At 39.6% G+C, this 19344-nt stretch overlaps 1 protein-coding gene across 1 annotated transcript in view; it reads left to right on the top strand.

Annotated features, from left to right (window-relative positions):
• Nucleotides 1-19344, top strand: part of ASPG (asparaginase) — a 44820-nt gene that overhangs the window by 12458 nt on the left and 13018 nt on the right. Inside the window, exons 6-12 of the mRNA XM_058807388.1 lie at nt 805-931; nt 7027-7139; nt 8647-8832; nt 11819-11932; nt 15204-15323; nt 16366-16461; nt 17349-17512. Coding sequence (XP_058663371.1) covers nt 805-931; nt 7027-7139; nt 8647-8832; nt 11819-11932; nt 15204-15323; nt 16366-16461; nt 17349-17512 — 920 coding nt within the window. The remainder of the gene's footprint in view (nt 1-804; nt 932-7026; nt 7140-8646; nt 8833-11818; nt 11933-15203; nt 15324-16365; nt 16462-17348; nt 17513-19344) is intronic.

The raw sequence follows: 19344 nt of genomic DNA on the forward strand, positions 1-19344 counted from the left end.
GTTTGCCCATACACAATCCAGAAAGACTGTCAAGTCTGAAATATACCTGTAAGTATGTTTTTTAACTGAATGTTACTTTGAACTTCTCCAGTCACTATAGAACTGGTAGGAGTATCTTCTAGCTCTGTTCCTGAAGATTGAAGTGTTGAGAGTGATACACCCTGGAGGTACCTCCATAGTCTCAGTACCATGCTGTGTGTGCTGTGCAGCTCAAAACTCAGAGAGAAAATGGGGCAGGTTACACCTTATTTTACATCTGCCATGCTTCCAAAGCCAGTTCTTGAAGACAACAGCAACAGCTGACTGGCCAAGATCTTCATAACTGGTAACAGCTTTGAGGTATCTCTTTTCCTTCAAATTGACAAACTTTAATAGACTTGAGAAGGAACATAATGTGTGGTAACTTTTGGAAGTTATCCTCATTTTCACCAGGCCTTTTGTTATGTTTTGGACACTGAATTTATACATAACTGATGAATTTATTAAAAAGCTCACACTATTTCTTTCCTCCATCTCTGAAGTGAACTCAGGCAAATTTGCTGTCTCCTAGAGTAAGCCTCATGAGAGCATTATGAAACTAGTTAGCTCTTAACTTGAACCTAATTTTATTCTTAAATTCTTAAACCAATGTGTGACAGAAGTGCCAACACTTTTTGAAAGGGTTAGACTTGTAAACATCTACTAGCCTCTGAGTTGCTTTAAAGATTTAGAAAACACTTTATAAAGGACGGACTACAGTATTTATCTACTGCATCTTTTAATTACTGGCTTATTCATAGACCTGTTTCTTTACTTGTCTTGCAGGTGTGCCTGTATTTTTATAATAAACTGTACAGGGGAAATAGGGTGACTAAGGTGGATGCTGGGAGTTTCAATGCCTTTTCCTCACCTAACCTGCCTCCACTTGCAAATGCTGAGGTTGATATTACAAGTAAGCAACATCATCTCTTAAGCCGTGTAATTTATGCTGCATGCAATAGAACTGTAGCTGAAAAGAACCTGTGCTTGTGTAGTTGAAACGTCGTTTTTAAAGTCAAATATCTTTGAAAGTCCTCTAGCTTGACTTCACTTCATCTGCTCTGAACCTCTTTAAATATTAGTAAGGCTGAGACTTTGTGACTCAACTGCATTTATCTGTTGAATATAGATGTGAGCTAGGCTGACTTTGAGTAAAGATCCAGATTAACCAGAGGGAAGTTTGCCCCTGTGTCAGAAAAAAGCTTGCTCCAAAGATAAAATGAGGGAGTTTGAACTGAAAGAACAAAGAGTTTCATCTCATTAATGACCATGCTGTGCTCTGAAATTGGGGAAAAAAGTCATTGCAGAGTACTTCCAGCTTCAACAGATTCTCTGTTGCATGTCATTGTGTAAGATGTTTTACTGGATATTTAGGACCTACCTGAACTGCAAACACACTGATAGCAGCAGACCTAAAAAGGGTTTTTTCCCCCCAAACTTACTCAGGCTCCCTGTAATTTTGATGTGTCTGTTTCCTAAGAAGGGGAAAAACTACCTGAAGGTTTCAGTACCATTTGCAAAGTTTTTAAATGTTCATGGATAAATGACACCCTTTCTTTGGAGAAGAGAGACAAATTTGGAATCTAGCCAAATGAGGAGCTTCCAGCAAACATACTAAAGTACAGTTTTTAAAAACATGTGAGCTGCTTTTCTATAGAATAGGTATTAAAAAGGAGTAGACTTGGTGACAGTCTCCATTATTAGAAAAAAAATGGGAACAGTTCCTGAATTCTTCAGCCAAGTGCCATTAGTGGCAGTAGGAGACCTAGCCCTGTGCCTTGCAATGTGCCATTCTGAATGGATTCTACTTCTAGAGAAAGGCACTCTGCAATCTGGAAAAATTAACTTCTCCCTTCCACCTAATGACTGGGAGTCACTTAACAAAATTTCAGGATCAAAGTTCAAAGTTTGCCACAGCTAGACACAAACTGAGGAAGCCTGTGAAATACTGTAGTTGCCTGTAAGACATCTCTCAGGCAGAGAGTGTGCCACTGTTGTGCTGTGTCAAATAGGATGTCTCTGAAATCAGCAGAAGTGCTGTTAGTTGATTGTTGCAGTAAATTGGGGAGAATCTTCTTTCTTGGGTTTTTATGAACTGCATCAAACAGGGTATAAATAAATTCAGTTTACTGACTGATCAATAATGAAATCAAGCTGCAAATTGCAGGCTATTCCTCTCTTGGATTTGAATGAATTGTTTTGTGATTCCTTGTCTAGAGTAGAAAAATGAGAACGTTATTAAGCACTTCCCTTGGCCCATATTGGGACCCATTATCTTTTCAGTAAATGCCTCATTGGGATCAGTGGGGATTTCTGATTTAAAAACTGATGGTGTGATAGGCTCTATTTTTATTTGCCTCAGTTGATTACCCAGTTAGAGTAGCATCATTTATCCAAGATGACGGTGTCACTATTGAAGGATTGTTTCATTTTGAAAGAACATAGTTTATAGTAAGGGCAATCTACTGGTGCTGCTTTATTTTGTCCAAAGTATTTGTTTGAAACATCTCTGTCTCCCTTGAGTTTGCTTGTACAGTCCTTGCATGAAGCTTTCATGGAGATAAGGAACCACTTGGGCTTTTAAAAACAAGCCAAACAAATCTAGCATCTTTTAACTTTTTTTTTTTTTCCAAATGACTTTATATAATATATCTTAATCCTCCTGTAGACAGGGCTGACTCTGGCTGATTCAGCATTATAGAGAGCAGCCTGAGGATGCCAGGAGGAGTAGGCCATGTGCAGAAAGTCTTCCTCAGGCTCCCTGGTTCTAACAAAGCTAGGAATGAAAATTCCAGGGAGGCAGAAGGGGAGAGGGCGAGGAAGTGGGGAGCATAGTGGGATCATGGGTTGGTGCACAGGAATAAGACATTCTGTTCATGGCTCAGCAAAGCATATAGAGGCAACAAAGTCTACTTCAGAGCTAGAGAGGAGAGGGAGAAGCTTAGTCCTCTTCCCTCCCTTACCCTTCCAGTTCTCTGCTTCATATCTGATATCCATTTCTTATCCTGTTCCCTTTTTAGATGAGGCTCCCAGTGGATGTTTAATCCTGTAACTGGCTGTGTTCTCAGCCAGATCCTTAGCTGTGTTAGCAATGCCTAGGAGTTGTGTTACCCAGTTCTAGATGAGCAAGTGTATCAACTTCCTTAGGCTTTTCAACTTAGCACAGGAAAATCCTGTAAAAAATGAAAAAATTCTAGCCCACTCCTGAGTAAGAAACCCAGTGCTGATGGGAAATACTTTTGCAGCAGAATCAGAAATCTCTGTATGAAATGGACAGTATGGAAATAATAAGAAATATTTCTAAAATCTCCAAGCTTATTAGATAAAATACATTACCTGATTTCTCCCATATTTTAAAAACAGGAGAGACAAGGAAGACTATTTCTCTTGAGATCTGTAAAGATTCTCAGTATATTTTGTAATTGATTGCTTTATTCTTGATTGTTCTAATGAAGCACACATGAAACTTGCTTTGTTTCTGTGGCTGCAATTATTTCATCCCACATGCATATAACTTCTGGAGTGGTGCACATGTGTGGGACCTGTGCAGGGGACAGAGCCTGTGGGATTGTGTGAGCAAATGTGGCACAGCAGCACACAGTCAGAAGGCCCTTTTGGGCTCATCTACCCACAAATCTCATTAGAGAGAAGCTGTTAGGCACTGGCACAGTGTGTATCTTGGTTGGTTATTTATATAGAAAGCCCAGGTCATTTATGTATGAAGGCATATCCCAGCTCTCTTCACTGGATTGCTTTTGGTCCCCATCCCTGCTCCCTTCTAAGCAGGCATCTTGGTTGGTGCAATGACACCAGTCAGCTGAAATATTAATTCCCAAAGATATATGTTGACTGTTTTATCACAAACTGCCAAGAAAGGGGTCTGTGCTCATTTGCCTCCTGCAGGAGTTTGCAGCCATGGGTTGGCCTGTGCTCCCCACCCCTCAGCTGCTGCTGCTGTGAATCACTGGGGCAGTTCATATAATGGCAGGGCTCACCCATAGCCCTGCAGAGAGAGATGAGAGGAGGGCACTGCTGTTTGTCTGCAGCTCTGCAATCAAGAAAAGCTGTATTTCTTGTTTGATTTCATAACTTGGAATTCAGTTGCCACTCCTAAGGGAGGTGTCACTCTGAGTTGCTGCTCTCCTGTTATAAGTTGAAACCTGCACTGTGTTAACAGCAGGGGGATTTTCTGCTTTCTGATCTGTGTAGAGTTACTTTTATTTTAAATCAGGCTGGGTTTTTTCTTGCACTAACCCAATCACCATATTTTGTGTATGTGTGTGAATAAAGCTGCATAAGATAAGGATGTAATTTTTTGGCAGTAATTTGGCAGTATGATACAACCATCATGAAGTCACCCCGGGATAAGAGGCTACAGTGTTTGGTATGGAGGGGGAGATTGGAAATATCAGACTATTGTTTATGTGATGGTTTGATTTGGAAGAGCAAACAGAAGGCCTTTATATCTTGAATGCAGTCTCCCTGAATAGAGCAATCTATCCAGAGCCATTATGAGTTTAGTCTGTAAATAGCCATTACTTCTTTATGTTATGTACACTGCTTTAGAAATGTTCTTTCTGCTGTGCCACACCAGTAGCTAGCTTGTGTTTGTTCCTCACTTTTGCATCCACATCTACATGATGCACTGTGCTGTATATCAGTTAAACTCTTCACAAGCACAGGCCACCCAAGTCAGAGCAGGTTAGAGTTTTCTGTGCTGTGCCAAAACTGAGTATCCCTAATTAATCACTCTTATCCATAAGATAAAAAAGAGTTGTGAACACCAAGAGAGCTTTTTGCATTTCACTTGCTTGTATATGAATTTCTTACTTAAGAACTGTTAATTATTCTTATGTTCTTGGGCTCTTTGACTTAACAAAAAAAGAAGATTGCTGTGTGACATGACACAGCAAGACAGCTGGTTTATTCAGTACAATGAAGATGCTTGAACTTACCTATGTGGAATAAATAATGTTCCTTTTGGGATGGAGGATGCAAAGGGTGTGTTCTAATATCTTTTTTCCCCTGCATGGTGTCCTGCCTCACTTACAGCAGTTCTGAGTAAATCTGAGATGAATTCTATGTATATTTGTTTGTCTTTGGCTCTTGCATCACATTTGCCTTTTGTTCTGCCTTTTAGACTTGTTTGGCAAATGGAAATCTGACATCTGTGGAGTCTGCAGCACCAAACACATTATGTAGGCTGACGAGGTTCATGACCAAGCGAATGTTAACTCAGGGGAAGGGCAATCTTTATCTTCTTTTTAATATAATTTGGAATTACATCACTATACTATGTCTGCATGCATTAAATTTATCTTGGAGATGTTATTTGGTAGAGCGTTCTCCAAGAGTACAGGTATAGGCCTGGTGTAGGTCTGACTTCTGAACCTGTGCTCTGATCTCTTTCCTTGGTCTTCTGTTTTTGGCAGTGTGTTAGTGCTCCATGCCAAGGCAGGTTTCCTCAGCTCATTCTTCAAGTTGGTTGCAGGCATCAGGGATGCTCACAGTTGCCAAACGTAGTAGAATGCATTTGTGAAGTTTTGGCAGGGACTCCTACCTTATGGAGGATAAAAGAAAAGCAAGCTGTGGTACAATTTTATTGCCACCCCTTCTTAGAGAGGAGGCTGCTTTTAAAGAGTTAACCTATTTTTAGAAGGCTTAAGGATGGATTTATTGCTAAACCGTGCTGCTTCTTAAAGCACAGTGCTCATGTTGAATGTGCTTAGCCAGGCCCATGAACCTCATGCAGAACAAATGCACAGGCTCTGCACTTCTCTGGTTCCTCCTGCAGGTCTCTAAATGGTTCTGGAAAGCTCTTGGAGGCCTTTGAGAGCTACTTGGATAGCTGCTAAGCCAGGTGGTTTCAGAATCATGCTGGACAGCTTATCAGAAAGAAAGAAGCTGCAGAAATGGTTTATATTTCTGTTCTCACTCCCAGAACAGTAGGAATCCATGTGCTGAAGTGTGACTGGATGGATAAAAAAATGCCAGGCCAACTGCTTGTGACCTGGTTAATGGCTTATGGAAGTTTTTAGAAAGAAAAGACTCTAGTTGCTGACAGGGAAGAAAAGTTCATAGAGTCTTATAGGAGAATGCTATTATTTGTCCTGACTTAATGGATTGTATAGTTTTTAGTATCTCTGGTAGTGTAGCAATAGAGCAGGCTTCAATTCAGGCTTTTAAATTTTTTCTTGGTTTTTATATTTTTGTTGGAAGTGGCTGTCTGCTGCTTGCAAGAAATTGCAACCGTAATTGGTGTGAGTAACTCTCTGCATGGCTGAGAGCAAGTCGGTATTATGCACGCAGATCTTTTATCTGTCTTGCTGCTTGGGAGTTTCTCCAAAATCTCAAAAGCTTAGCTCATGAAGGGAAAGCAGGCAGCTTTACAGCATGATCTATCTTCATGGAGGCACAATGTTCTGAGCTGTTGGCTGCTGTTTGTTAAAGCTCTTCCACTGCCTTGTAGGAGCCGTCAGCATTACCACTGCTGCACTCCTACACTGAAGTAGTAAAATTTTGAAATCAATAATGCATGACTTGGCTTCTAATAATGCAACACAAACAAACTATTAGTTAAACAGCTGGCTTCTGGCTCTAAATGTATAATCAGAGTTAATTGAATCCTTGCTATTTTATTTAATCATTAATAACTACCTAATAAACTCTGGAGGTGATTAGCAGCAACAGTAACTGCATTTGTCATCTCTCACATCTGAGAAGATCAAGGTCTGTTTTTCAAACATGAATCCAGGCTTGTATCAGGCCAACTACATAACAGTGAAGTTCAGGTCATTGTATGACAAGTAAATATCACACCTATGCCAGACCAGCTCCTAATTCTTCTGTCTTAAATGAGCCTTCATTTCCTCTTTAAAAAGTGTGTTGTCTTTCATGAATTCCCTGCCTAAGAACAATTTTAAAAACAGAGTTGTAAGAATCAAGTACTGCAAGCGTACTTAATAGCATGTCTTAATATTAAATTAAAAAGGCCCCTTCTCTTAACAGTAAACTGGGAAACGGTTTGGAGAGCCAACACCACAAAGAAATTCCGAGTTCACACCAATATGAACAGGAATGTTGGACTTCTGAGGATCTTCCCAGGAATCACAGCTGCTGCTGTAAGTGTCCCCACTTCACTTTGGAAATGGCTGAAATGATGCTCAAATACTTGTAGGAAAGCTGCATTGTTTGGAGCAGTGGTTGGGGTTTGGAGGGAAGGGAAAGAATCTGTCTTCTTCTGATAAGCATTTTTTTGAAATATCAGGGCATTCAAAGACTATTTCCATATGCCATAAATGATAAAAGCTTTTCAAATATCTTTTTTTATAAACTGCTTGGGCTCTGGAACTTAAAATTAATTTCTTATCAGGACTCATAAATAGGTCAAGTGTGGTTTTCTAGACAGCTGCAAGCTACAGTGACTAGGAAAAGATTATCCTGGTATATATTGAGGCCTATTAATAAATATCTTGTCAAAGAATAGACAATATTCTTTGTCTATTCTTTGTCAGGGTGGAGTGTGATTATTTCTACAACTCTTTTCTTTTCAAGGTTCATTTTGTCTCACACTGATGGTTCACATGACCCTCAGCATTCATACAGAGCTGAAAATGAAAAGTGGGATTTTGCTGCTGAAAATGAGAAGTGCAATTTTTTTGCCTTTAGAAATTATTTTGCAGACTGTGATTTTAGGTAAATTGGTCTTTAAGTTTTTGTCTAATATTAATTCCATTAAATTGACAGGTCTTTTGTGGCTCTTGCATTCTTAAATTGAATCCAGTAGTTTAAGCAGCACTCCCCAATTATATCACTATTCTTTTTAGGTGAATATGAACAGATGGAAAGACAGAGGGGTGGTATATTTGCAATAAAACACCAACTGCATAGTTAGCCTCAGGGGGGTTTACAGTGTATTGCATTTACCATATGTGATCAGCAAGGAAATATCCAGGTTGTTGAAAATACATCTTTCTAGGAAGAGGACTTTGCTAGGCATTCTCTGACAGCATTCTCTTACACTAAGGCACAATATCTACTTCAGTGTCAACTGGCCTAGAATATATAAGTGTCTCTAAGTTAAATCAATTTGGTTTGGGGTTGAAAAACTTCATGTTTCGTTAGAATGCTCTTTCCTGAAAGGTGAAAACTTCTGTCTCTTAGGCAGACATTGGTTAACTTAACTCTTTGCTAAAGCAAACAAAATCTGGGCAGGGGTGTGGAGTTCTAATCTCAGTTAATAATTCAACATTTATTTCATAAGTGTAACTGTACCTTTTTGTTGCACCAAACTGTGGTGCAACAGTACAGCCTGTTAATAGCACTTGATCAATAACATCTTTTTTCACATCAGCTAATGACTGTACAAACCAGTTTATTTAAAATCTAACCCTCCAGAAACTTTAAAGGAAGCCAGAGAGGAAAAGTCTCATTTTTAAAAAGCTTATTTTACAGTCTCAGTTTTTGCAAAAGGAAGCACAGAAGGGTGTAAGAAGACTGTAGAGCATGAGAGTGTGTAAGACTATAGCAGGAATAGACCACTTTTAAAAATGCTCTGCCACATGTGAAAATTTTAAGGAAAACCTAAACATACCTTTTGTCTCTGTTCCCTGTCTTGTTTTTAACCAGGTCAGAGCATTTCTTCAGCCTCCCATTGAGGGCATAGTACTTGAAACTTATGGCAGTGGCAATGCCCCAGACAAGAGAGAAGATCTGCTGGAGGAGCTGAGGAAAGCGGCCGAACGCAAAGTGGTGATCCTGAACTGCACGCAGTGCTTGCGTGGGGCTGTGAAAACAGTCTATGCTACAGGCCAGGTGAGGGGTGCAACCACTTCATTCCCCACTGCTGTGCCAAACAAACATCCCACTGACACTTGCTTTAAACTCCCACTACTAGTCCCAGCCTATAAAACCAGGTTTATTAACTATAAAGTTGTTGCTCATAAAATAACTACCTCTGAAAAATCTTAAGCTGGAAGCATTTAAACACATATCTATAAACAATATCCTGTTACTCCTGGTCTGAATAGTCAAAACAGGTAGCTCAAATCCCAAATTAGTGATTGCTCATTCCTGTCATGTGCAGCACTCCAGGATACTTTGCATTAGATCTGTAGTATCTCTCTCAGAGGGATTCTATTGAGCTAAAAGCTAGCTTAGGGGTCAGATGATCAAATAGAGTAGTATTTGATAGGATAACAGTTGCTTAGCTACAATGTAGGAGCATGAAGAAAGCCTGTAGATGCAAGCAATATTCCAAATCCCAGTTCTTTATTTGACTGGAAGTACAACTGAATTCAGGGTGAGATTGCAGAACAGCGTCTAAGGAATTGTCTGTATTGAAGAATGGAAATCAGTTGTTTAACCCACAAGGGCTGGCTTAAAGTAGGTTTTGTGTACATACTGTTAATATTCAGGGAATTTTGTAGTGTGTTTCTACCACAAGTTGTGTACCAAAACACGACACCACTGGGACTAATAAGAGCACAAAGCTGTATAAGAATATGTGCTGCATATATTAGTGTGAGGGAAGCTGGTTTAACTGGCCTTTAGAAAAGGACCAGATATTAAATAGCCAAGAAGCACTACCAGAGGGTGACTCATCCCTCTGCCTTGGACACCTGGTTTTGTTGGGAGCAACCACCCGTCTGGCAGAGCCAGCCTCTCCTTTGACTGCCTGGCAAACCTAAATACCCTGGTCTGGTGCTGAAACCTGCCTCTTTTAGCTTTGGTTTTGACACAGCTTTAGATAATATTTGCACAAGGACTGTTTTGAGTATCCAATACAAATGGATATTGTAAGACTTTCTTCATACCTCCTTAGTGTCCAAACTTGCTATTTTCTGATATGGGCAATTATTTGGATGTTGGCAAAACTTTTGCATAACTTTATGGAGATGTTTTGAGAATTAGTGAATTTTGCAAAGATCTTGTGCTTTGTAGCAAATACTGCAGGAATATATAGATTATATAGAACAGCTCACTCAGAAGGGAAAAAGTAGTTAAGTCAATAAAATACACCAAATTTATATTTGAAATTTATATTCATGAAAATGAACCCTAGGTTTTATGTGCTCTTCTGCTTGAAACGAACTGCTAAAATTTATGGAAAGAAGAAGGAAACCTCTTTCCTATGCTTTGGTTATAAGATTCTCCAAGTAGGCACCTAAAATGGCTTTCTGCACTCTGATCCAGACTCTGGATAGGCTGAATTGAATGATTCTACTCATTTTACTGAACCACTTTAAGGCTGTATAGGAATGTGTTCCCTTCTGGCTTCCATTTTTTGTGTGGAGTTTTTTCTATGTTGCTTCAGCATCAGTTGTTGGAGGCTGCCCTTGTTTTCTTGGCATCTTGTGAGGAGAACACTGACCAAGGCAAGTCCTACAAAATTACTTCACACTTGTTCTTTCACCGCCCTCTCCTTTTCATGAGGAACTGCTCAGTGGAGGAGGTATCATGAGTGAATGCTGTAAAGTTGCTGTAATGTTAATTTTACTTTGATTTTTCTTTAAATGAAATATTTCAAAGGTCTTTGCATATGGCTGTGCCAGTTTTGACTCATTTGAGCTAGTCAGGTAGGTCAGCTGAGTCCCTGGCTTCCCTTGAAGTGTTTGTTTTAATTAACTGAATGTCTGGCCTCTGATCCATCTACACAGTAGAAACTTGTAACTGAGGGGACTTTAGGTATAGGAAGGAAGCTGGGAAATCCCTTCCTCCTCCTCTTTCACAAACCCACTGAAAAAGCCCTAACTGTTCTTTGGTTAGCTCTGCAGGACAGAAGGTATTTCTCACCTTCTCTGTATATGGTTTCCCATGGGACTTTAAAAAAATGTTACTCTGGGTCTCCCAGAGGTGGTTAATGAGCTTATTAGGCTCTGTATCTTGCTGAAAATATTAGTTAAGCCACAACAAGTTTTGAAGCTTATATACAAGGTAAAATGCAGTGCAAAGTAAAAGTTTACTTTTAAAAGTAAAATGCAGTGCAAAGAACCTAGTTCATGATGCTTTACTGTGAGGCATCACATTATGGCAAAGAAGGTGATCTGTGATTTGCCCAGGTACAGTTTAATGACAAGAGATCTGAAATCTCCTTTGTCTTTGCTGTCTTGTACACTTACAAGGCTTGCTGATCATAGCAAAGATCCTTCTTCTTTTTGCTTTTGTTCAGACATTTTATTTTTTAACTACCAGAAAGATAAGTTAAAAGGTCATCTTTTTCAGTTGTTCTTGTCAGAACTGTGTAAATTACATATTTTAGTTGTATCTTCTAAATCATACACTGCTAGCACAGCCTGCAAGAATCTGAAAGCACTCCCGCTGTGAGCACGCTGTAGTGCTGGAATTCATCCAAAGCAATGCCCCATAAAAGAATGGTAAATATGTCTGTGTGAGAACAGCCTACTTGGCAGTGTTCAAAATGCCACTGGGTTAAAACAGAGAAACTGCAGCTTTTCAATAAAGGGAATCTGACAACTCTGCAGATAGCTGATACAGACCTGTAACCTTTCCCTTTTAGCATGGTAAGCGACCGTGGCATTCATTTGGTGGAATTCTTCAGTGCTATTGCAGAAAAAGGAATTTAAAGTAAAAGTCATCTTTATTCAGGTTGCTCTAGTATTTGCTTGGTATTTGATAACTAAAAGTACAAAAATTACAGTGGCAGTAGGAGAAGCAAGAGAGTGGAGGCTTGACTGCACACTGCATTCTGTGTAGCTACTCATCTTCCAAACACCTTTTCTGTATGTGCAGGTATTTCTGAATGCTATGCTAATTAGAATCATTGTTCCCTTTTATTCAGATTCTTGCTGATGCTGGAGTAATTCCTGGAGGTGATATGACACCAGAGGCAGCCCTAACTAAACTGTCATACACACTCAGCAAGGGAAACCTTAGCTGGGAGGAGAAGAAGCAGGTAAATATTTCAGTGTGACCTTGAAAGACTTTAAGTTTCACATCTACTGTGCTAACTTCTGCTTAGCTTCATGCCTTGAGCTTCTCTTGCATTTAAAAGCAGTTGGTTCCAGAACTGTAATGTGAACAGTTTTTGGTTTTTTTCTTATGGAAGGGAGTATTAAGCAAACAAATGTATGAAGATAGGGAGAGAAAAGAATTTTCTGCATAAGTCAGGTGAAGATCATATCTGAGCCATAAAAATACCATGTTTAAGTGTTAGTAGTCTAGCTTGGACACTTTGTACTGAAAACTCTATGTGGAAGCTCTTATGAGAGACAGAATCCCAACCCTACTGAAGTCAGCAAAGATCTTGTCACTGATCTTAGTGTGGTGAAGATTTCATCCCAGACTCATTCACACAAAGCTTATTCTGAAAATAAATATTGCCTACAGCCTCTTCCTTTACAGCATTACTCATGACAGTATTAGATTTTATTTCTGTAAGAGGCGATGCACTTTATAATACATAAAAAGTAGAGGATTATTCTAGAACCAATTGTAACTCTTTTTAAAATCAGAGTCCCTTTAAAAATGTTCTTACTGTTCGTTGGTTGCTTAATCAAGGCTTTTTTTCCTGCAGGTTAAATAGCTGTTTATTGTGTTCCCTTAATACAAGGAGCATATAGCTATGAATTAGATAAGGGAGCAGCATTCTGCAGGAATGCATGAATTTCTGTGCTTGGATGTAGTGAAATCTTAATCCTGACACTTTGGGAGATGACATCATGATGAGTCACTCTCCACACTTAACACTGCAGGCACATGTGTATTTCATGATGGTGCTTTATTTCTATTAAAACCATAACAAACCTGATCATTATTTCATGCTCTACATCTTCCAGCCAGTAGCAGCACTTGAGACAAACATATTTGGATACCTGTGAAGCTTAAGTGCAGTGGCTGAAAGTACCACTCACTGTGCTTAGACACAGTTTCAGCCTCTGAGCTTGCAGTTGTTTGCTAAAGCTGAGAAACAGGAGGAGGAGGAACTGTGTTTTTGGTGAGGATGCCCAGAACATGCTCTGTGCAAGGATGTGCCTGGCAGGTGACACGGTGCTGTGAGGAGCAGGGATATTGGATGTGTTTGTGCATTTGTGATGGAGCTGAGAGGGCCATAACACACAAACTATCACCATACAATTTCAGAAAGCTTAAAGCAGCCACCCTTCTTGTTCTTTAGCCCAGCCTTTTATCCCCCTCATGGTTCATGCATTGCACCTGTGTGCCCTCTGTTCCCTTTGGTGGTTGGTCAGTGCCCCTGGGCACTCCATGGCTCATTGCTGTCAGTGCTGCTCACAGCTGTGCCCACCAGGGATGAGGCTGGGCCCAGCCCCACTCCCAGTTACCACAAACTGTGTACCCACACATTTGCACTTCAGAAACCCCAACTCTTCACTGAGACCCTTTTGGCATACTCACTGACCCTGGAACACACATGCACTAGCTTGGTTTTTTTTTTATGCTCACTTTAATCTTGCACAGCAGATTATTTGACCTGGGACAGGAGAAACCTTCCCAGTCTTGCCTGGGTGTGTGAGTTAAAACTTAATTTGAGATCCAATTTGCTGAGGTGAGATAGCTGACTTACTCAGGTGAGGATTTGATAAGGTGTTTTAGGTACCATGTCACAAGATAGTTCTGCATTTTCATGTGCTGCCCTTTGGGTTGTGCTACACAGTTTTTGTGTGGTGGTGTGCTGGACCTCCTTTATATGGGATGAAAAACAAAATAACTTTTGCAATTTCTTTGAGTATGCAGGATTGGTTTCCTCATTTGAATCATAGTACAGACCCACAAACAATTGTGCTGGCACAACTAAGGGAACAACATGCTACATTGTCTGGGCAGGAATGAGTTATAGAGACCAGGAGAAGAAGAAAGCCTGGAAATATGTTGTCTGTGGCAATATCTTCAGCTAAACATATCACCAAACAATAGTCTCCCAAGAGACAGAAGCTCTCCTGAAGCTGGCGTGGTTATTTTAGGATTCTTTTTCAACATGAAGAGCAAGGAATGTGCCCCCAGACACATACAAATGTCTGAAGAGCTGGTAGGACTGAATAAGCACACAGGGTTTTGCACTGGGTGCATTTAGCACAGGTGCCAATTGCTAAGGTTACCTGTGTAAAGCAATGATCTCAACCTGTCAAATTCTAAAAGTGTGCCAAAGCAGTTGGTATCCTCTGAGTTACATGTATATGGGACTCTTCCAGCAGACAGCTATGGTGTTGTCAGCTTTGGAGGGTTTTTTTTTAATAAAGGGCATGCCTAGACATAAGTAAACCTGGGGCATTCCTCCTGCCAACATCACATCTGTTTCTTGCAAACTTTCACAATCCTGCTTTTTAAAATTCTAATTGAAATAACTATGTGCTTTATAGCTGCATCAGCAGCCTTTTCTGAAAGAATGCCAGTGTGTAAAATGGTCAGAATTGAGGAAACTAGTTGCTTTTTCTTGATGACTGGCTTCTATCTGCGTTCTTCAAGTTTCTCAGAGTCTGTCATTTAGGGTATTTTCATTTCTTTATTGCCCTATTCAAGTACTTTCTACACATGAATTGGCTGACCTTTTTACATTTTGATTTGGGTTTTTTTCCCAGTTATATTGGAGGCACCCATCCTGCAAACTGTTACATGCCTGTTTGGATACTGAAGGAGTGCTACTACTGTAGATTTTCTGCATTCAAAGCTGGATCTATGTCCAAATTGTAACAAAATCAGGGCTAATGGAGCTGTTTGAAAACCCATGGAAATACAGGACTGTCTACAGGCAGCACTGGGCTTTGTTTTGAGGTCTATGTACACAGTCTGTGTAGGAGTCCTGAGGTTTGTGAATGCTGGCAAGAGGCAGCAGCATTTCAGAATATTCTGGTCTTAAGCCTCACTCTGCTCATTACTCATTATCTTTGTGTTTTTAAGCAGGCTGCAGCTTACCCCACTAGGGAACTTTTGTCCGCATATTCTAAAATTTGGGGTGTTTTGTTATGTGCTTATTTTGGTTTTCTTTGCTTTGGAAGAAAGTTTTGTTTGCCTGTCTCTCTCCCTCCTTTGTCTTTTTAAACGTGCAGTCTGCATGGGACAGTAACTATTTCTTTAATCTTTTGTCTGCATTCAGTTAGTTTCCATAATTCCTCCAAACAGTTTTCTAACTTGATTATAAGGTTTTTTTTATTAGACTGCCACCATTTTTTTTCCTCTGCTAACAAAGAGTTTGATTGCTTGCTTTTCAGATGCTGAGTGAGAATCTAAGAGGAGAAATGACTGTTGTACCCACAGGAGCCAAGATCTCTTTGAGAGATAGCAAGTTTATTCAAGTGATTGCCAAATCTCTAAGTATCAGCAGCAAGGAGGTATATACTTAAATATTTAAAATTAGTATCATGTAAAGCTGTAAACTGAGTTAAATAAACCTAGATTAAAGATGAACAGCAAAGCTGAAAGAAAATTGGAATATGGAGTTAGGGAGAAAGGACACAATGACAATTCTATAACTACAATGTTTTTAATTAAAAACATATTAATGTTTTTCCCCCCCCTCCTTTGTAGCCCTCTCTTGGGATTACTTTCTTGGCTGGCTGGTTGCAATAACCAGCCTCAGACAGATGCTCTAATTCAGGGTATCAATGATATGAAGAATTGCTTTATATTTTTGTGGTCAAATGTATTGACAGTTTGGAGCAATCCAAATAATAATGGGTAAAAGAGCTTAATTGTACATGCAGTCATAGAAAGCTGATACTAAGGAAGCATTACACAAGTGTAATTTGTGGTGTGTAGTCCCACCCAATTAGAAAATATAAATATAAATTAGATAATAAAGTACTGGTTATACAAATACTCACTTTTCTCTTGATTTAGGTTCAGGGAGGATGGGATTTTTATTAACTAATGAATACTGAATGTATTCTTTAGTTCTTCTTTAGTAAGCATGAGAAATGGGAGAATATTTAGGGGCCTAGGAGGCTTGTCAGTGTAGGTTTGAAAGTACAGGTTACTCAAATATCTGAGGAATAACATGAATAAAATTGATCCAGTCTTGAAGATATGGTCTTTTCCAATTCCCCCCAGCACTGTTTCTCCTACTGTACTGATGTGTAGCTATGGAAGTACAGAGATGGCAATTAGTTTGTGCACCTTAAAAGGTTTATAAAGATATCAGGTACTTGTAGTATTGCCAGAGAGGAGTATAAATCTTATGGATGTGCGACTGACAAAATGTAAAATAAACACAAGAGTTCTTTTCTTCCAAGAACTAAGTGCTACCATTTCTAAACATACAAATGACTAATTTGGAACTTTACATGAAAGCAAGGGCAGTGTTTTTATGACTTGGGTGTCAGTCGCATTAGAGGCAAGGCTGATATTAAATGTTTAATTTTATTTGTTTCTCAGGAGTTAGAAGCTGTACGAGATGCATTAATTCCACCTTTGGCTTGTGCTGCAGCTAAACTGGGTGACATAGATGCAATAAGAGCCATAGCAGAAATGGTAATGTAGAATGAACGGTGTGTACAAAACATTAATTTTAAAATAAAACTGTAATTTATGATAGGAAGCCATACTCATGGAAAGTGACAGCCTAAGTTGTAGAGTCAAGGTGCTATGACAGTTACAAATGGTTTTTAGACTTCTTGGTCTTTGCTTTTCAGAACTGGTATGTTCTTGTCCCTCTCTGGTTTTCAGCTGTTTACATTTTCTTTTGAACTGTGAAAATACAGGTAGATTAAAATGCAAGTTCTTATCTGCTAACTTTGGAACATTTTAAAATGATTTGTGCTGCTTTCTTTTCACTTAACTTTCTCTATACATATTCATAGTATCCACTTTTTGGATGTAAATCTGTCAGGAATAAAAAAAGAACTTGAAGATTATATTTAAGCAAAACACAGTGCAGTGCTAATTCAGAATTTCTGTTTCTCCCTAGAGCTCTGACTTGGGTTATACCCAAAGAAAAATCAGGCATTTCCCTGTCATCTCTTTTCTTTTTTCCCCCCTCTTTGCCTTGGTTTACCCTACTATTGAGATTTTGGTAATGGGCCTCAAGAAACGATAAATATATCTTGAAAGTAGGAATTAACTAAGACAAGAACAATTAGCAGTCTATGGGCACAAAGCTGCACCATGGTGTGCTGTAATAAAGAATATATTTCAGTGGGAAACATGCAGGAGGTGGAATAAATATCTTTATTGGCACTAAAACAATGCTACAAGATAAACTTTATGTTTGACAGGCTTATTTGGATACTTAATGTGCAGGCTTAACTATTTGGTGGCAGAATGAAAGTGTGATGTATACATGCTACTGTGTGATGTTTGCAACAGCTTGATGTGCAGCCATTCTCTTTTTGTCATGTGAAGGATTTGTCCTTTTGTAGGGTGGAAACCTGAGCTGTGGAGACTACGACGGCCGAACTCCCCTGCACATTGCAGCCTCTGAAGGGCACCTGCCCTTAGTTGAGTATTTGTTGATGTCTGGTGCAACTGTTTATGCCAGAGACAGATATGGATCTACCCCTCTGATGAACGCCATCAAGTTCAGGTAACAATTCATGTGCTGCTCCATGTAAGGTTTATAAACCTTCTGTCATTTTGGATTTCAACTCCATCCATCCTGTGGTCTGGTCTTGTCTGGTCTCAGCAGTCATGTGTAAATGACAGCAGTTTAAATAACACATATCAGCTTATTTCAAAGGATGTGCCTAGCCTAAATGAAAAGATTTTTTAAAATAATGTGGAATGAAAGCAAACAACTTGTTATGCATGCAGAATTTTAGCATAAGGTAATTATTGCTGTCCTCCTGCCAAGACTTTGTCCATAATTTCAGGGCTCCACTCTTTATTGTGAAGCTTCCTTATAAAACAGAGCCAAACTGATCACTCCTTTTGATTATCAGAAGTGAGAGTGCAGGACCATGGGCTGTCTGTTCTCTTTCTGCCCTTCCCTTTCTCATCAAGACCAGACTGTTTCAGTTGGCACAAAATATACCGGTAGGTTGACATGTTTTAATCTTCTCCTTCCACCAGTGCTTTCCTGAGTCTCTTGCTGGATGACTGGTTTTTTGATTTTCCCCTTCCACCCACTCATAATTATATGGGATGGTTGCATGGCTCTGCCTGCTTTGTGGATTTCCTCTTCCTGCTGTTATGAATGTCAGCAGTTCTTGAATGGTAGTCATGGACTTGCCCTTTACTGATCTCTTCCATGTTGTACAGTCCTAAGGAATGGCCGTATCACAGAATATAAAAGTTATCAGTAATCAGAATTTAATTTTCTAAGATTTAGTTTGTATAGCCTGGGGATTCATAGAGCCATTGGTCTTCCAGCATGTTAGAAGCTGCACACCATAATCTCTCCTTGTCTTTGATCCGCTTTCAGCTCCTTATCTCATATTCAGTCTGTATCATGGCAGGAGAAAAGAGGAGAAAAGCCATTTTTTTCTGTAAAAGAGCTCAGATGGATTGAATTTTCATGGTCTTTCTGGGTGAATGTCCTCAGATATTCCTGCAGCTTTCTAATGTTGACAGGTTCACCTGGTCTGTCAAGCTGCAGTTAGCTCCCTGGGAGGTCTGGCAGTCCTGGATTACCATGGGCTGCAGGAATAACTTGGAGGCTTCTTCTGTTTCCAGGAGCAGCTGCAGAAGCCCAGCAGCTCCCTGGCTGTGAGCTGGAGTGCGGCGTGGCCGCGCTGTGCTATTGCCATTCCTCCTGCATGGTCCCAAACTGCTTTGTGCCTGCTGCTTTACCTCATGAATGTATAAGCTCTACAGTCTTAAAGCAAAAACAAGCCCAACAGCAAATCAAACAAATAACCTTGGAGTTGAATAGAGGTGGCTCTGGTCCAATGTGAGAAAATGCTAAAGCATTAGATACTATTAGATGTTCCTGCAAATCAGGCACCTACTTCTTTTACCGCACCCATCTACCGCCTGAGGAATTTCACATGAGCTTGTTGTTTGGATTCCTCAGAATTGCCACTCCTATGTTAGTCTCCTACTATGACTCTTAAGCTCTTTAAAACTGCACACCCATTTTGATGCAGGGAATTGTAAAAGGAAACTGCACCATAACCGTTTTCAGTTTCTCTTTTTGTTTCTACTGTTGGAATGAGAGGAAGAGTTGACTTAGAACTAATCTCATAAATGTGTATTTATGATCTGCTGTGTACTCACACTGCATTTCACACTGGTAAGCATATAAAGGAGAATGCTAAAGAGCAGACAGCTATATATGTGTGTAATTAGATACCCACTAAAAAGATTTCTGCTACAGAAGTATTTAAATTCTATTTATTAAACACTTGCAAGCTGAAAGTGAAGAGATTATCCTGATAGAAAGTGGCAGAGAGGGAAGGGGGAGAAACTGATGATAAT

The sequence above is a fragment of the Ammospiza caudacuta genome, chromosome 6, assembly GCF_027887145.1.
Source record: "Ammospiza caudacuta isolate bAmmCau1 chromosome 6, bAmmCau1.pri, whole genome shotgun sequence".
Lineage (NCBI taxonomy): Eukaryota > Metazoa > Chordata > Aves > Passeriformes > Passerellidae > Ammospiza > Ammospiza caudacuta.